This window comes from Trichoderma atroviride, chromosome 3 (genome assembly GCF_020647795.1).
Source record: "Trichoderma atroviride chromosome 3, complete sequence".
Taxonomy (NCBI): domain Eukaryota; kingdom Fungi; phylum Ascomycota; class Sordariomycetes; order Hypocreales; family Hypocreaceae; genus Trichoderma; species Trichoderma atroviride.
The window spans coordinates 66,138-84,525 of record NC_089402.1 but is presented as its reverse complement, the minus strand read 5'-3'; the positions used below and the strand labels follow the sequence as shown (position 1 = coordinate 84,525).

At 46.2% G+C, this 18,388-nt stretch overlaps 5 protein-coding genes across 5 annotated transcripts; 4 read left to right on the top strand and 1 right to left on the bottom strand.

The window, feature by feature from the left end:
* Positions 1-1,353: 1,353 nt before the first annotated feature.
* On the top strand, positions 1,354-2,464 carry TrAtP1_005241 (uncharacterized protein; the record flags this gene model as incomplete). Its single annotated transcript, XM_014088952.2, has 2 exons — positions 1,354-1,540; positions 1,605-2,464. The coding sequence occupies 2 exons, from the start codon at positions 1,354-1,356 to the stop codon at positions 2,462-2,464; spliced, it is 1,047 nt and encodes a 348-aa protein (XP_013944427.2).
* A 906-nt stretch (positions 2,465-3,370) lies between these two features.
* Positions 3,371-4,643, top strand: TrAtP1_005240 (uncharacterized protein; the record flags this gene model as incomplete). Its single annotated transcript, XM_014089472.2, has 3 exons — positions 3,371-3,645; positions 3,699-4,280; positions 4,334-4,643. The coding sequence occupies 3 exons, from the start codon at positions 3,371-3,373 to the stop codon at positions 4,434-4,436; spliced, it is 960 nt and encodes a 319-aa protein (XP_013944947.1). The 3' UTR covers positions 4,437-4,643.
* Positions 4,644-7,200: 2,557 nt separating this feature from the next.
* On the top strand, positions 7,201-10,027 carry TrAtP1_005239 (uncharacterized protein; the record flags this gene model as incomplete). Its single annotated transcript, XM_014088923.2, has 5 exons — positions 7,201-7,531; positions 7,590-7,986; positions 8,045-8,181; positions 8,232-9,739; positions 9,803-10,027. The coding sequence occupies 5 exons, from the start codon at positions 7,201-7,203 to the stop codon at positions 10,025-10,027; spliced, it is 2,598 nt and encodes an 865-aa protein (XP_013944398.2).
* A 5,690-nt stretch (positions 10,028-15,717) lies between these two features.
* On the top strand, positions 15,718-16,588 carry TrAtP1_005238 (putative secondary metabolism biosynthetic enzyme; the record flags this gene model as incomplete). The annotated part of the gene is made up of 2 exons (XM_014088949.2): positions 15,718-15,905; positions 15,961-16,588. The coding sequence occupies 2 exons, from the start codon at positions 15,718-15,720 to the stop codon at positions 16,586-16,588; spliced, it is 816 nt and encodes a 271-aa protein (XP_013944424.2).
* Positions 16,589-16,781: 193 nt separating this feature from the next.
* On the bottom strand, positions 16,782-18,343 carry TrAtP1_005237 (uncharacterized protein; the record flags this gene model as incomplete). Its single annotated transcript, XM_014088932.2, has 6 exons — positions 16,782-16,852; positions 16,917-17,472; positions 17,528-17,680; positions 17,734-18,025; positions 18,094-18,227; positions 18,293-18,343. The coding sequence occupies 6 exons, from the start codon at positions 18,341-18,343 to the stop codon at positions 16,782-16,784; spliced, it is 1,257 nt and encodes a 418-aa protein (XP_013944407.2).
* Between the last annotated feature and the right edge of the window lie 45 nt (positions 18,344-18,388).

Sequence of the window (18,388 nt, the reverse complement as noted above, 5' to 3'; positions counted from 1 at the left end):
TGAGAACGGGGACATTCCCCGGTGTTCAGAAGGATTTCAACTTGGACCTTCAATTTTCCTATTGGAAAGTACACTTGGTAGATTCACCCTTGTACAAAGTTTACGAAAGAGAACAAGAAGTGGAACATGTCGCCGATTTAGGCAAATTACAGCTTCAGTCGATGTATTTAGGTAGTTACATAGGCCTAGGTAAACATGTGCTTGCTGTTTATTTTGCACGAGCTAATATCTCTGCTGTCAAATAACAACTGTCTTTCAGATGTTATTACGAATGAGTCATGCTGGTGTATCCACCTAGTGCGCGAATTAGATGTTGCATTGAATTGTTGCTTGAGAATCTTCATTTTTTAGTGACGTCTGTTGGCAGATAATTGTCAAGTACAATTACGGCGAATTCTTCGTCCGGCATTTTTTATGCATATTTAATACCTGCTCCGGGCTTTAAGTCGAAATGTTGATAATCTAGTCGACAAATCAGAGTTTAGTTGTTGTTAAAGCAAACATTCAATTACACTATAACACTATGGGATCAAATGAGTTTATAACATGAGACTGGCACTTGAATAATGGGAAACTATAGCTATCTACGAAGTCGTCCAGTATCAGCAATCGGTTGTTTCATATCTAGCCAAGAAACTAGGACCTAAGTACTCTTAGGAATTGTTTGTACATATGTGTTCTTCGACCTCTGTGACAGGCTTCTTCTGCCGGCACTATTGGCGGGGTGGCTCCGTTCTCCATCCAGATCTGCCGAGTAGCCCAACGCCTCTTCCGATTCTTAGACCCGGCTTTTCACTACACGCGGCCACTGTTAGCATGACTACTGTATCTTTGCCGCAAAGCCGGTGGTTTCGTCAATAACCTGCTAGTAAATGTATTGGAAAGTGTATAAACGAACAAAAAATAATCAGCCCATGTATTTTATTACACAGCCTCTGCTCACTAGTCAAATACGTAAGAAAAAGATAGATCACATACTCTTATAATTTGCTTGGCTTAACAGGCGGCTGTATCTACTCAAGTGCCAAACTTTTCTAGCCGCTGCAACCTTCTCCACAAAGAGGATGCTCTATCGCGGAACATGACCTTCCATTCCTTCCATTGCTTTATATCTGGGTTAAATCATTTAGCCGCAATGGTATATTGTCTTTCAATTTTGATTCAGCGGGTAAATAGGCTCCTTGGCAGGTGACAGATGCACCATCGCAGGAACTCAGTTGGATAGGCTGCTTGTGGCACCGAAAGCTAGCCATGGTGCATAAATACAGACATAATCATCCGGTATGGAACATCTGTCGAAGCATTATTTCGGGCATACACAGAGATAGGATTTACTCCGTACTACATACAAAGATGGCCCAGAAGCTTTCCAACCTCTTTGCCATCGCACTAACGGTGGCGACTGGCGTTGTTGGACATGGACATGTAAACAACATTGTCGTCAATGGGGTGTACTATCAGGGCTATGATCCAACATCGTTTCCATACATGCCAGATCCGCCCATCGTGGTGGGCTGGACGGCTGCCGATACTGACAACGGTAAGTGGCTTCCAGCCGGATCTGCAAATTCTCCTCGTGTCTTGATGCTTATACTATTCGGCAGGCTTTGTTTCACCAGATGCATATCAAACCCCTGATATAGTCTGCCACAAGAATGGCACCAACGCAAAGGGGCACGCATCTGTCAAGGCCGGAGACTCTGTGCTTTTCCAGTGGGTGCCTGTTCCGTGGCCACACAAAAGCACCGTCGTTGACTATTTGGCCAACTGCAATGGCCCCTGCGAGACCGTGGATAAGACTACACTTGAGTTCTTCAAGATTGATGGCATTGGCCTTCTCAGTGGCGGAAACCCAGGCACTTGGGGCTCGGACGTGCTGATCGGCAACAACAATACCTGGGTTATCCAAATTCCCGAGGATCTCCAGACGGGTAACTACGTGTTGCGCCACGAGCTCATCGCCCTACATAGCGCCGAGCAAGCAGACGGCGCCCAGAACTACCCTCAGTGCTTCAACCTCGCTGTCACAGGCACGGGATCGCTGCAGCCCTCTGGCGTTCTAGCGACCGACCTTTACCATGAGACAGACCCTGGTATCCTCTTCAATATCTACACTAGCCCCCCTTACGTATATTATGCCTGGTCCTACCGTCGTATCAGGCCTTCCTTCAAGTGTCGCCCAGGCAAGCTCCGCCGCGACGGCCACCAGCAGCGCCACCGTTTCCGGCGGTGGCGGTGGCAGCAGCACCGGAGGGTCGACCAGCAAGACTACAACAGTCGTGAGATCGACGACGTCGGTCACCTCAAAAGCCAGCTCTTCAACTGCTGTTACCACGCCGCCCCCCGCCGGCGGAACTCAGACCTTGTACGGCCAGTGCGGCGGCAGCGGCTACTCTGGCCCTACCAAATGCGCCTCGCCAGCCGTTTGCACGACCCTGAATCCCTACTATGCGCAGTGCCTTAACTAGTCATAATGGTAGGTATTACTATGAGGGCTTTTGGAACTTTGACATGCACTTGCTGGCTAGGAAACATGACATTCACTTATTGGATTAACGGAGGGACAATCTTTTTACTTTGGTGGATTTGGATGTAGTGATCTCTTGGTATTACTCCGGAAAGTCTATATTTACAGTAATACCACGATCTAACTCTTATGGTTGCTACGAGAGTCTGTCCTAGCAGGCTTTTCCAGAGAAATTGACCAATCACATATATTGTCGAGATGGTCTAGCGATCCTTGATAGGATTACCGAATGAAGCAAAGAATGCAACCGACCAACTGTACATAGAATTTTACAATATGGCACTCATTTATATAGCGTAGATGACAGTTAATGAAATTGCAACTAAATTGAAGTTCTACTGTTTTACCTTAATTGCGGGAAAACACTCTCGACTGTCCGGCTCCTCTCATCTATGTATGGATCAATTTTTACCAATAGACGATCGAGACAAGAGTCGTTCTTTAGTGATATGTTGTTTGGTATGGTAGTTATACAATTATGACTTGTGATATATTAGCTATATTAAATTATTAGGCAAAAATATTTTACCTGTTTTACTTTAGCCGCGCACATGCAACAGGTTAAGTTCGGATCTATATAGGCAAAGCGGTTCAATACCAGGCTTGGGTTCAAAGCCATTATCGAGTGGATAGAACGTTGCTTTGATCAAATTGCCATTTAGCAAGACCGGAATAAATCAACAATACTAGGTATAGAATAAGAGCCTTGCCATATATCGAGGTATTGCTTTATGAGACCTCCTTAAATACCTAGGTATGCTAATGTGAAATCCAGATCTAATTCACTTAACAATATTTACATCCATAGCACCTTTGGTCCTTACCAAGGCCTTGTGCGTAAATATGGCTCGCCAGGCTGCTCTACTCGCCCTTGCAACTTTCTCGTCTCTCTCTATCGCGCAAATCTCAGACGGTTTTGAGGATGGGTGGAACCAGAGTACATGGCCCACCTATGCGCCCGATTGCAACCAGGGCGGAACTGTTAGTCTGGACACCACAGTAGCCCATAGCGGCAGCAATTCTATGAAGGTCGTTGGTGGCGCAAATGGCTATTGCGGACATATCTTCTTTGGCACTACCCAAGTGCCAACTGGTGACGTATACGTTAGAGCCTGGGTGTAAGTACTCTCACCTTAGATTTGAACATATGCATACTGAGCGGGCATTTTAGTCAGCTTGAGACTGCTCTCAACAGCGACCACGTCACATTCATTGTTATGCCAGATACCGCACAAAGCGGTAAACACCTCCGCATTGGTGGTCAAAGCGAAATCCTCGATTATAACCGCGAATCTGACGATGCTACTCTTCCGGACCTATCTCCACAGGGCATTGCATCTTCAGTCGATCTGCCTACTGGCTCGTTCCAGTGCTTTGAATACTACCTGGGCACTGACGGGACTATCCAGACCTGGCTGAACAGCAACCTGATCACGGGTATGACTGCGGGGCCAAGTGCTAACAATTCGAATGACGCTGGCTGGACAAGAGAAACATATGTACCGGATATCACTGGTGTTTACTTTGGCTGGGAGGCCTACAGCGGAGACATCAACACAGTCTGGTTCGACGACGTCGCGATTGCGACGAGCCGCGTAGGATGTGGCGGTCCTGCATCATCTGGAACCACCTCGGTTCGACCAACGTCAACTGCGCATAGCACTACCTCCAACCCTGGCACCACCACAAAGCCAAGCACTACCATTCCGCCAACAACTTCAAAGACAACAAGTTCTGCGGGAGCTACACAGACGTAAGTTCTTTTCCGATGTAAGAAGAGAGAGAGCAAGCTAATGCCCTTTGTAGTAAATACGGCCAGTGTGGAGGCCAAGGTTGGAGCGGACCGACTGTCTGCGCTTCTGGTTCGACATGCACGTACTCGAATCCGTATTACTCTCAATGCTTATAAGCCAGAAAAGTGAGGAACGAAAAGAAAAGATTTCGCAAGAGTTATGACTTGGCGAGCTAGTAGACAGCAGCTGGTAAATAACAGACTACATACGTTACACTTGCACATCATGACAGAAATCATCATACGAATAGGCTGTGCATTCATGTTTGGGCAACAATTTACTGTGTTGTATGAAGCAGCTTAAGTAAGACGAATGGATTAGCTACATACATTACAGGAATACTTCCTCGTAGCCACTGAAAAGGTTTCATACCACGATTAGAGAGCTGATTCGGGAACAAACAATTGGGCGAGAGGATCGCGAGTTCGCAAAAATATGAAAATAGGGAAAAGTAGTCCGTAATCAAGAAGCCATCGGCTACCATTATAGATCAGTCTTTCCCTCTTAGGGAAACTTTCACTCTTTGGAGTTAGAGCATACACAAGCAATATCTCCTTCTGGATCCAATGTTGCATCAACTAGATATACCAGTACGTCAGACTAACCACAATAAAGAGTGAAGCTCTAGTGCTAGTCAAAAGAGGGCTCCTTAAACTTTGAGTGTGTTGCCGCCTTTTTTGTTCTCAGCCGGTCACTAGTACCTTAGATGCATCGTCTATGGAAACAATAAAACCGTCTCATCTTACGCGGCACTCATCTGGATGCATAAGATGTTACCTCAGTCTCCAAACTTGCTTCAAAGATTCTGATTTCTAACACCACTGTTGCTTTGGGGCTTATCTATAACCCTATACCAAGCAATTCAGTGTATCTAGTGACAACATGGGGCTTGGTATCTCGATCTTACTAGCATGATTTGCTGCACTAGGGTTTGTGGATGCCTTCCCCGATCGATTCGTATTACCATTCTTTGGGGTTACGAGTCAGCTGTACCTGCATATCGACAGCTTTGTTAGTTCAAAGGCCCACAAACGAAGAGGTTTCACACTTCACACTAATCCACTGTAGGCGGAAAAGATTAGGACAACCCACAAACAATTGGAATGTTGTGGGCAGATCGGAGTGAGTCAACAAGGGTGACATGAACCAACTTGAGCCTAGTAGAATGACAAATGAGTGTTTCATGCACATTAATGTTCTACACGTAGCAAGCTTTCTTACGCAAAAAGCCTAAACAAAGAATTATCACGAAAATAGCATAAGTAAGTGGGCAGATGGTTTTTGTGGTTATGTTTTTAGCTAAGTGAACTCGCTTCTTCTCTCTCTCTAATAAGGTTCGATTTGATCGCCTGCGAGTAAGCCTGCTAATTCTCTAGCATACACTTATGATTCGTTGTACTTTCATCCAAGGATAAGGAGATTGTGCTGTAGTGACAGGGGCAATAACAAGTCAAATGGGAGATAATTTAACCAGAATGTCAGCTGATTACCCAACAATAATAGTAAATTATTCCGAATATTAGCTTTTCTTGTACTAATAACGGATTCATGGTATCTTGCGGCCGACTAGGCCTTGGCACACAGCATAAACTTCACGTCGGCAGCCCTCTGTAAAAAAATTGCTGGGAGCCGTAAAGCCTGGATTGATAGGTAAACTACCAAACAACCAAAAGAAATTCCTCGCCCATCGGCAGGTAACCGCTAAATAATGCGTCGCGCTCGTGTATGCCATGGATTACCCTCGCTTAGTAGACACAGCACGAAACTAGTAAGTAGATAGTCGTATGAAAATTTGAGTCACCATGGTCGGACCAAGTTCAAATCAGGGAAAAGAATTCATAAAATGTATCTACTTTTTGTATACAATAAATATTTCTTTATTAAGTAGCTCCAGACGTAGTAGAGCATTGGTAATGAATCTTTGAACTCCAAGTATAGGGACAGCTAGCTCTAGTAGACTTTATCATCGGCATATTCGAAGCTTTTGTTGCCGTGATCGGATGATGGCAGAATGTCTCTCTCTCTCTCTCTGTGTGTGTGTGTTATGTTCGCTGTTGAATCAGCTGTTTTGGACGCTCCGCTGCCCGGTTGCGCTCCGCTTGTGAACCAATTTCCCCAGATTCTGACCCTCATCAAACCCTTGGTCTACCGAGTAGACTAGTAGTTCCTAGCAAGGGACCAATCTCAATTCTTACATAGCGCTCCCTATTCCCCAACTACCCCGCAGTATCCTTTTGCTCAGTAGTGTAATTCGGCAGTATCATTTTATCCCCGGCCTTATTTCGGAGACCCTTTGTAAACTTGCTGTGTATAATCCCTGAACCGGTTCAGCAATCGGACAAACCCAAGTTCAAAACATCCACTAATAAGATCTCTCCTTCTGCATACATCCTAGTGGCTGAAGTATTGGACGCACGTAATTTACTAAACAACTACCTTGCAAGCTGGGGTATACTGGCAAACCAAACTGCTGTCTAACTGGATATGTTGTGACTTGTAGAAAACGGGTAGAGCTTGGAGTAGAGCGCGCGGAAGCTCGCCTATAACCGTTCGCCACGGTCACGTAGTATCTTGTTTGCCCGTCTCAATGTATTATTTTGGCGTGTTTATCGAGACCATCGGTCCGATTACCCTCGATACCATTTAAAAGCAGATGTGCAAATCACGGCTGGACTCCTCGACTCCTGGTCGTAGAAGCTGACAGCTAGGGTAACATCATTTGCACGGCTGTTCGGCATGTAACCATACCTTCGCTGGAATTACTCCATTATTCAGGGGTATATATTCAGCTGGTATCTCAGATGTGAGAAGAAGCTTTTGGTAGCATCAGTGCCAAGTGTCTTCCTCTTGGCACAATCAGTTGGTGGCCGAGTCTCAGCCATGTTGCCAAACTCCATCATCGCCGCTGGCACTCTGCTAGCAGGCGTTGCCTCTGGACAAGCGACTTCCCCGCCCAAGTATCCTTCACCGTGGATCAATGCGGACTTTAACTGGGACGATCCTTCTCCCGTTCCGACCAGCGGTCGAAATTGGGCACAGGCTTATGATAAGGCTGTCGAGTTTGTTAGCAAACTCACTCTTCTGGAGAAGGTCAACCTCACTACTGGTGTAGGATGGGAGGGGGGAAGATGCGTGGGAAACTCTGGATCGATCCCTCGACTTGGGTTTCCAGGCTTTTGCAACCAAGACTCGCCTCTCGGTGTTCGTGACAGTAAGATCAGCCCCCAGCCAGTTGGCCTTCGTGAGAACAATTCTAAGAGATCTTTTAGCGGATGAAAATTCGGCCTTCCCAGCCGGAATGAATGTGGCGGCAACCTGGAGTCGGAGCCTGATGTACGCTCGAGGTGCGGCTATGGGAGCTGAGCATCGCGGAAAGGGCGTAGATACGCAATTGGGACCTGTGGCGGGGCCTATTGGCCGTACACCTGAGGGTGGTCGAAACTGGGAAGGCTTCAGCCCTGACCCAGTGCTCACGGGAGTTGGAATGGCCCAGACGGTTCAGGGAATCCAAGACTCTGGTGTAATTGCCTGTGCCAAGCATTTCATTGGTAACGAGCAGGAACATTACCGTCAAGGTGGTGCTTCCGCGTTATCGAACGGACAGAACAACAAGCAAGCAGAATCCTCCAACATCGATGACGTTACGCTTCACGAGCTGTATCTCTGGTAAGGAAAATCTCCACAAACAATGTTGAGCAATTACTGACTGTTTCTTTCTTGCCAGGCCCTTTGCGGATGCTGTTCGCGCTGGAGTAGGGTCCATCATGTGCTCATACAACCAGGTCAACAACAGCTACGCATGTCAAAACAGTTACATGCTGAATTACATTCTCAAGGAGGAACTGGGTTTCCAGGGATTTGGTAAGTCGTGCTAATGCTTTCTGATCGATGCAAAAGCTTACACATCTTAGTCATGAGCGATTGGTGGGCACAGCAGTCTGGTGTCGCCAGCGCCCTGGCTGGCCTTGATCAGACCATGGCTGGAGATCAGGGTCTTGCGTCTGGAGACACTTACTGGGGAAGCAACCTTACTGCCGCTGTCATCAATGGCACCGTTCCCCAATGGAGACTCGACGACATGGCGGTGAGAATTATGACTTCTTATTACAAGATTGGCCGTGATGTTACCAAAGTCCCTGTCAACTTCGATTCATGGAGTTTGGAGACCACCGGGCCCATATATGCGCAGGATCCAAACAAGGGACTTACGACCATCAACCAGCACGTCAACGTACAAGCTGATCACAAGAACCTCATTCGCCAGATTGGTGGCGCCTCAACAGTTCTCCTCAAGAACACGAAGAAGGCGCTCCCTCTGAAGAAACCCAAGAGCATTGCCGTCATCGGAAACGACGCTCATGACAACCCAGCGGGCCCCAATGCATGCAGCGACCGAGGCTGCTCCAACGTCAAGAACGGCTACCCCATCTGGACCCTCGCTATGGGTTGGGGAAGTGGCACTGCCAACTTCCCATACTTGATCAGTCCCGTTACAGCTCTTTCTGCCCAGGCCGAGCAGGACAAGACCAGCTTCAGGAATGTGAGCAACAACTTTGATACAAATGCTATCATCAAGGCAGCTTCAGGTGTTGATGCAGCTATTGTATTTGTCAACGCCGATAGTGGCGAAGGCTACATCACTGTCGACGGCAACCAGGGTGATCGAAACAACCTCACTGCCTGGGGTAACGGCGACGCAGTGGTCTCACTGGTTGCGCAGCACAACCCAAATACCATCGTTGTCATGCACACTGTCGGACCTATCATTGTGGAGGCCTACAAGAACAACCCCAATGTCACTGCCATTCTCTGGGCTGGTCTTCCTGGCCAAGAGTCCGGCAATTCCATCACCGACGTTCTCTACGGCAAGGTTAACCCCCAGGCCAAGTCTATCTTTACCTGGGGCAAGCAGCGTACTGACTGGGGTACTGATGTCATTTACACAACTGCCCAAGATCCGGTACAAATCCCGTATACCGAGGGAACCTTCATTGACTATCGCCACTTCGATGCCGCTGGTATTGAACCAAGCTACGAGTTCGGCTTTGGCCTTAGTTACACCACGTTCACCTATTCTGATCTCAAGATTGTCAAGCACAAGGTCCGCAATTATACTCCCAATAAAGGCAAGACATCATCAGCACCCACATTTGGAACTATCAACAAGAATCCTGCGAAAAATGAGTTCCCCAAGAACATTGATCCAATTAACCTCTACGTCTACCCATATCTCGAGGGTCCCGTTCCTGAAGGGCAGCCCGAAGACGTCCCTCCAAACTCTCAGGATGGGTCGCCCCAGAAGGTCGCCCCGGCTGGTGGTGCTCCTGGCGGAAATCCTCGTCTGTACGACGTTCTGTATACTGTCACAGCTCAAATCGAGAACACTGGAAAGGTCGTGGGTACCGAAATCCCGCAACTGGTAAGTACTTTACAAATCATCGAAAATATCTGTCCTCGTAAAATTTCTAACTATTTGTCCTAGTATGTGAGCCTGGGTGGCCCAACTGATCCCGTACGTGTTCTGCGAGGATTTGATGACATTGAGATTCTTCCTGGCCGAGCTGCCACCGTCACATTCCAGTTGACCAGACGTGACCTGAGTAACTGGGACTCATCAAGCCAGAACTGGTTCATCTCTAACTATGCCAAGACTGTCTATGTGGGAAGCTCTTCAAGGACTTTGCCCTTGAGCCAAATTCTTCCTTAGACATTGCAAGGTTATAAGGAGATGTTTGGGCAAGACTAGAAGTTGATCTGAATTTGGTAGTAATGATAACATTTATCTATAATTACAAAGCCAGCTAATTGAGTTATTTTTAAAATTGTATATTCCTCTGGAAAGACATTCCCGCTCAAAGAAAGGCTTGAAGCATGCGATCGAGAGATATGCTCTTCGCATCAGCCAAGAAGCTGTCGCTGACCGGAACACGCGACTTGTCAGATATAGTTCTCAAAAGTTTTCCTATAAATTGTTTATATCAGCAGTGACCAGGATATATCGTTTGCTAGGCTTCACCAGTCCGGGGAACAACTTGTTTTCTTATAGGACTGTCAATCCAGTCGAGCGAAACTACATATCCGGAGTTTATATCCTACAGCTATTACCCTTCAAAGAGCGTCCGGTTAGACATCGTTCGAGATTCGTGACGTAAGCACATCATTTTACCTGGCAGTCCTATTCTGAAATCAGATTACTCTGCCCAATGGCAACGAGACCTCGATTCTCGTAACCAACAACGATGTTCGGTACGTTATTAACACCGCCCATCAAAGAACTGATTGTGATTACGCGCTTTTCTCTAACGAGCGGTGAGTGTTCTCTACAATCATGTACCCCAAACAGATACGATTCCATTGCCTTGTCTCACAAGTTGTCTGCTGCTACCCCCTATCGCATCAATGGTATTATTACCAACTGCCTATCCATCGCAACTGACGCCAAGCTTTGTCCACCCCTTCCGTGCAATCGCGTATATAAGGTGCACCCAAATGACGACTGTAGAAGCATCACAGCTAAAACTGGCATTTCAACACGACAATTGCTGATGTATAACAACGTGATTACCTGGAATTGTGCCAACTTACATTCGACAGATCCTTACTTAGGAACAATCGTCTGCCTAACGACTCCTAGAGGGACCTACAGCGGCCAACTCTAAAATAAAACACAGCCAGAAGATTCTCATCCTGCCAGTCCTCTCACGGGAGTGAATGTTGCCAAAAGTTTGACAACAGACCGTGTTCAGTGAATCTGAAGGATGGCAACGTTTTATGTGTACAAATTTAGCTACAGTACTAGGTTACTATTAACTTTTTAACAGCAGCCAATCCAAGTCCAAGGAAGGTGACCTGTGGTCAAGATTCTGCGAAAAGAAAATGCTTACCTGCGTCGATCCCATTCCAGGCTGGGCTTCAGGACAAGAACAAGCATCTACTACCGCATCGACAGCCGCATCGTCGACAGATTCCTCTATAACAAAATCTACTATAGGTACAACAAGTAAGACTTCATCCGTAACAGGCAACCCTTTTGCTAGTACCAAGGCTACATCCACGACGAGCAAGTCCACATCTTCAAGATTAAAGCGTCGTCTACGACTACGAGACCGACGCCTTCAAGTATCAAGCCGACAACTACTAACGAAGCTGTACCTAGCCCAACAGAGCCTGGCATCATTTGCCACTTGCACAACGTTCCACTTTGTTGTGAGTGGAGATGTCAGAGAGCAGTACAAAATCACGGAAGATAGTTTCTACAAATGGAACATGCAAGGGGGAGATACCGCTTGTTCCGAGCTCTGGTTAAGTTATGCACTATGCCTGGGTCGGAGTATGATACCAGGGGGGCTCGTTTATGTTGTTGGTTGTGGTTGGCGTCGAAAGGAATTGGCACCCGCATTAGCTCGGACCGGTTATATAATTCCACCAATATAAAGAAGTTTAGGTGGAGATCTAAGCTGCATGAAATAGTACTATTGCGTCGCGACCAACAGCATACAGTATTTGTATGAAGTAGCTTGTAGGCTGTGTTCCATCAAAGGTTATGCCTTGTATTAGCCTCAATAATCCCCCTGCTATTGCAAACTTTTCAGCTCAGGTACTGTGCTCTACCATGCCAGAGTGGTATTAGAGGCTTGATAGCTGCCTGCTGGGGCGGTCCCAAATCATCCTCCCAAGTTATTATTGCACCTGAACACTTCGGCGCCGTATTTCAATATGCGGACCTGATGCAATAAAACTTGACACTTATTGCCTGACTTAATTGTTACGCCGTCTATGTTGGCTGCAGTTTGATAGCATATCGCAAGTCATAAAAGGCCATCCAACGAAAGCGCTGCAACTCTACAGTGCAACAAATCCACATTGGCAAGATGACTGAAAAGGTGTCTCGTATCTCGGCGTCGTTGTATACCGGATTTTACAATCTTCAGATAGGCGATGATGGATATCCACCTCAGCCTTTCCATACGCTTGTTGATGAAAACGACAACAGCTTATTTGAGACTTGTGATCGTCGACTGCTGCGCGCAATCCTTGTGAACAATGATGTTGATGCACTGGTTCACTATATTAAAAAATACTCTGAAATATGTATCGGAGATATTTTCCATCTGGGGACTGCTCGCGGGGGTGTGGATGTGCTAGAGCGCTCTTGCAACATTACGCTTCGAATACAAACACAATGCAGCCTCCTCATGAACGAGGATTTTTGTTACTCAGCACGGCGTGCGAGCATTGTCGCCTTGACAGTTCGTCTTCTTTAAGAGGAATACCAAAAATATAACGACATTCACGCAAGAGCTGAGAACGACAAGTCAGCCATATTAGCGGCTGCGAAATGGTTGGGGTTCAATATCGACAATGAGGCTTCACGCCGCGACGAAATAATGCACATGCCGCTTGATAAAGGTGCATCGGCGGAAGATTTCGGCGAATGTCCGAGTTTTCCTACAGAGGTGACAATAGAGCTAGATCAGCCGATAGAGAATGTTTTAACGCTCGCTGTTCCTTGGGTTTGATCAAACGTTTCATCGACAACGGCGCTGACCCAAATGAGGGAACTTATACATACAGCACGGGCGATCATGCCGCCACTGAGAAGAAGGTAATAACTTGTGGAGTCACGGCTTTGTTCGCTGCTAATATATATTGGAATGTCGAGGCCGTCCGAATACTGCCTAGGCACTATATAGGTAGTGGTGATGCTGCCGAGCTGGTTTCGCGGTGCAGCAGCTATAGACGCCTCCCGCTTCATTGGACAGCTGGTGGAAGTAAAGAAGAATTTCACCCAAGCCTAATTGAATGCCCCGAATTTAATAAGAGGCTAGTGAATACACTGAAATTACTAGTGGAAAGCAACCCTAGGACCGTCAATGCTCAGGATCACGATGGAGGAACGCCTCTGCATTATGCTGCACACAGCTACGGCTGCTTTACAATCACCTAAAAAGGCGTCTTTCAGTATTTGTTCGACAATAGCGCTGATGCGAGTATCCAAAACCGAGAAGGGAGAGCACCATTTCAGTTTTTATGTGACCGATTCAACGACGGCATCCCTCACGAAGCAGCGACTATGAGCTTGCTTTTTACAGAGCGTGGGGAGCTATCTCACGCCGATGCAAGTGGCAATACATGTTTGTGCACACTGGCATCGCACTGGCATCGCGTCGAGGCTCTACAGTTTCTCTTATACCGAGGGGCTAACGTAGGCATAAAGAACCTAAAGGGAAACACGCCGCTTTATGAAGCAGCGAATAGGCATTTATGTTGGCGTCAACTACCTCAAGAAAAAATACAAAGGGAATTTGACGGAATGATGAAGACTCTGTTAGAGGCGGGTGGTGACAAGGTAATGAACATGAAGAACACTGCTGGCAACACTGTGGGGGTAATGGTTGAAGAGACTTGGATTCAAAGATCAACTAACACAATTCCCGACATGGAAGATTTGTAGTCTCGCAGTTTTGCATTAGGCAGAGGGAAGAGTCCAATTCATCCTGTAGGTATATCTTGGAGCAGACGCAGATAACGATGAATTAACTGGCAAGAAAAATTCTGTCGCAGCTATAGTACTCTCTAGTTTCTCTTATATGTTTGCAAATACTAAGCTGTTTAACCACTACTTGGGTTCTTTCAAGACTGTAGTACAAAACTCCAAAGTTACAATATGCGAAAATAATACCGCCTATGACCTATTAGGTTGGTAAGTAAAAGTTTGACTTGCTTCTATATACCATTGACGTTGTGAGCCTAACAGTAACTTTTTGGATTGTTCATGTTCATGACCAGTACTCTTTCTAGAATGCTAACAGAGCTAATCGCTGACTGGGTCGTGTAAGTGTCACTCACGGAGGCCAAACTTATCTGAGCGGCCAGAATCTACGCTGTAGCGCTCATTGGACACTAAGTGGTTCATGTCTATCCTCCACCAGCTTCTTCAGTTACTATTATTTGTCTTATGTAGTTCTTCGTTTTTATCTTGTCTTGAGGATCTCTCCTAGAACTAGTATTCCATTTCCCCCCCGTATACTACTCATCAGAATAAATAGATGACCCGTCTGGGTTCTGCAACACGTAGCCATATGAACCGCGCTAGCGATATTTCAGAGGTTTAGGCGGAATGACTCTCTTGAACGTAATACCATGGTTATTCATGTACTTGATGCCCGACTGATGACCCTTTGAGTCGACCCAGCTAAGGTCGATGACATATGTACGGCCGTTGACGGTGATACTTTTGCCAACCAGGACATAGGGCAAGACACCAGGTTTTGGGCATGCCAAAGGTATACTACCGAGGCCAGCACTACAAAAAAAGTTGAGGTTCAAGTCAATGTTCTACCTGATGCCTCGTAATTTTCTCAGAGGCGCAATAGCGTTTAGAGAATCAATATTAAGATAAAGAGATCCAGTTTTGGCCATGATGTGAGAAATGGCGTGAAAGCCTTGGAACGTGGTTTATGAGTCATCGTGGATGAGCTCAATAGGGATCTAGGAGGTTAAAGAAAAAGGATATGAGAAACAAAGAAAGAGGAAGAATTGAGAGAATTCTCGGGACTGAAGCTGATTAAAAGATATGTTATCGTGAAGGCCTCTATGCTCCGTCTATACATATGCAAACCGCAGCAGTGGGCCTCGACAACTGTGGATTTCTGTGGAGAGCGTAAGAATCCAGAATTTTTGATAATATAACTCTCTAGATCAGACTGATGTTTGTACCTTTAGGCTTCTATCATTGTTGTTATAAACAGGTCCAGTAGATTGAGAGCAACACTAGAAAAGTTGTCTTATCTTCTATGGGAGCAGTGAGTATCTCTCACTAAGTGTAACATACCCAGTTTATAAGAATACGCACTATACGCTATATTATCCTACAACATGCAATAACAATCCTTTTTTTTTGTCATAGAGTTGTTATTTTGAAGCGCAAGAGAACAAATAGTTGATTACTCCCAGTAGTGTAAAATCCTTAACATCAGTGGAGACAATACAGGTTAGGCTTGTACAGCTGTATTAGCATCTGTAAAGACATTAATATAAAATATTATTCAGCATCCCAGCTGCAGCTCAACAAAAAGCTATATTACACTAATACCTACATATAGTTAGACTGGACTTATTACATGGATGAATAACTCGCCGATGCTATATTCTTATCTTTTTCCATGTCAAGTTTCGGTTACAAAAACAAATAAAACTCAAGGCAATCGGTCCGATGCAACAGTCTGCTTACAATACAATAGTTCTTCGAAGCTTGTAACAAGCTTATATCCTAAACTAACATCTCGCACTAAGTAACTTATTTTTCTACAAGAGACAATAGTCTCTTCTATATAATTAGGATTAGTCGAAGTCTACTTTTCTTCTTATTTATTATTTACTATTGCTTATAGTATAATGACTTCCTCTATTATTAACGTTGACTACCGTGGCCGCATTGCGGTTGTTTCCATTAATAATGCCAAAAAGCTCAATGTATTGAGCCAGCAGCAGTACTTCGAACTCGCTAGTCGCATGAGAGAAATTGCTACTCATGATGAAGTATTCATAACTGTAATCACCGCCAAAGGGCGTTACTTCTCTGCGTACGTATAAGCACGGCCTCATTTACTTGTGAAAATTAATACTCACCTTCAGCAGTGGCTTCGATGTTGGCAGCAACCCCCCGTTGCCGAAGGGGGAGGACAAGATACGCCTACACTGGCTCCAGCACTTTCTCGCATTCAATATTAATATCACAGATGCCTTCGCAACCCACCCAAAGGTCATGGTTGTAGCTCTCAACGGACCTGTGATTGGACTATCTGCATCCCTTACAGCGTTTGCAGATTTTGTGTACTGCGTCCCCGATACAGTTCTTTTCATGCCGTTCGCATCTCTTGGCCTTGTCACTGAGGGCGGCGCCTCGCGAGCTCTAGTTCAGCGGCTAGGAGCAGGAAAGGCGAGAGAGGCGCTACTCATGTGCAAAAAGATCACGTCGGAGGAACTCCTAGCTGCAGGCTTCGTTAACAAGATTTTCCCTTGCAGCCAAGGTGAGGAGGAAAAGTTCCACCGCCTTGTATTCGAGGAAATTGAGGAGCGACTAGGCGATCAACTTGTGGGAGAAAGTTTGATCCAGATCAAGAAGCTCATTAATAAACCTGAAGTGGAAGCAATGGAGAGGCAAAATATCGCCGAGGTGTTTGCCGGCGTAAATAGCCTAGTCACAGGACTTCCGCAGGCCGAGTTCGACAAGATTTCTTCCGGTCGTAAGCGATTTAAACTATGAACAACTATTTGTAAAAGTCATGATCTAGAGACAAAAACTTGGTCTAATTGCTTCCTATTCTATTGAGACTTCTATTTGGCAAATTGATAGCGAAATTGGCCATTTTCAACCGTCGTAGGTCATGGAACTGGTTGAAAGCTATCAACACATATATACTAAAGCTATCTTAAAATGTGTTTTGCACACGGAACTATTATATCTTGGACTTAGGGTTTGACTTTTGTTTGGACGGAAGGCCCCGAGCCTTGCCAAATCCCCAACCGACTAGAGATATTATTAGCTAAAAGTCTAAGATAAGGTCAAGTATACTTATTAGGGTCTTACTCACATTGGCTTGCGACATGAATATCGACGCCCAGCTCGTCAGCCCACTGCCAGACCAGATTTGGGTTTTTCACAAAGGCTCGCCCCGAAACAACGACGTCTGCGGCCGATGAGTCCAGGACATCCTGAGCCTGTTGTCCCGTTATAACACTGCCGCTAACTCCAACGATGACACTAGTGCCCGCCAGAGCTTTCTTTATCTGCTTAGCCAGGTCAACTTGGTAGCCCTTCCCGTATTTCATTTTTTGGCGGCGGTCGAGAGCGCCACTGGAGACATCAATATAGTCGACTCCATGCTCTGCAAGAATCTTGGCGAGCTTGGCGGATTGCTCCAGGTTCCACTGTGGAATAGACTCGTCATACTCCAGATGGTCAGTTGCCGGCATGCGGACACCGATAGGGAAGCCGGCAGGGACTTCAGCTTTTACCAAATCCACTATCTCGACCAGGAGACGGATTCTGTTCTCAAAAGAGCCACCGTAGTTGTCTTTGCGCTGGTTGGCAGCTGGAGACAAGAAGCTGTGGAGGAGGAAGCCGAAGGCTGCCTGAAAGAGAATTGTCTGCGGAAAATTAGAAAGCGATATCTCAAATAGCAGCAGTATTTCGGTTACTTACGTCAAAACCAGCCTTGAGAGCTCTCTTCGCTGCTGCTACCCAGTCCTTCTTCAGAGACTCAATGTCGGCGATGGTCATTTCTCTCGGTAGACAGGTATCAGGGCTGAATGGTAACGGGCTGCAGCTAATGACCTTATCAGGCCATCCAAAGTCCTGAAACGAATTAGTGTTGAGTCTCATCTACCAAAAAGTATATGATGCCGTACTTTGCCTTTAGAAACTTTTGTCATTTCCAGCCACGGTGAGAGTCGGCTCGCCTTTCTTCCGGCGTGCTGAAGCTGTATGCCGATCTTGACACCTTGGCTATGGGCGAACTCGGTGATCTCAGCGAGAGGCTCGATGTGTGCGTCGCTCCAAAGTCCAGCATCCGAAGGCGTGATGCGGCCATAAGGGCTAACAGAGTGAGCCTCCATGAAAATTAAGCCCGGGCCGCGTGCAGAGAAGCTGTTGATCAGAGATTTGTGCCATTGTGTAGCGAAACCATCTGGGGATGAATATCTACGTTGTTCAGAGTTAGTCGTGTATAGAATTCGTATAATGCGGGTTGGATTTATGGGAATTCGTACTGGCACATTGGAGATACAACAATGCGATTGTGAATAGTCATCCCTCCGATGTTGATGGGCTTGAACAAGCTAGGGCAGTCTTTATCCTTGGCAGTACCCGCAGCTGGCTCTTGTCGAGGCGTGTAGAACGAAACCTAAGTCTATCTTCAGAATTGTCCCCGTAGAAGTGCATTTTGTTGTCAAACAGTCGTCGACTTACACCAGGTGCGGCATCTGCTGCGCCAATTGCTCCTTGCAAAGGTGGTGCCATCTTGTTGCAGTTGCAGTTGCTAGTGTTGTTGTTGCTGTTTGTGAT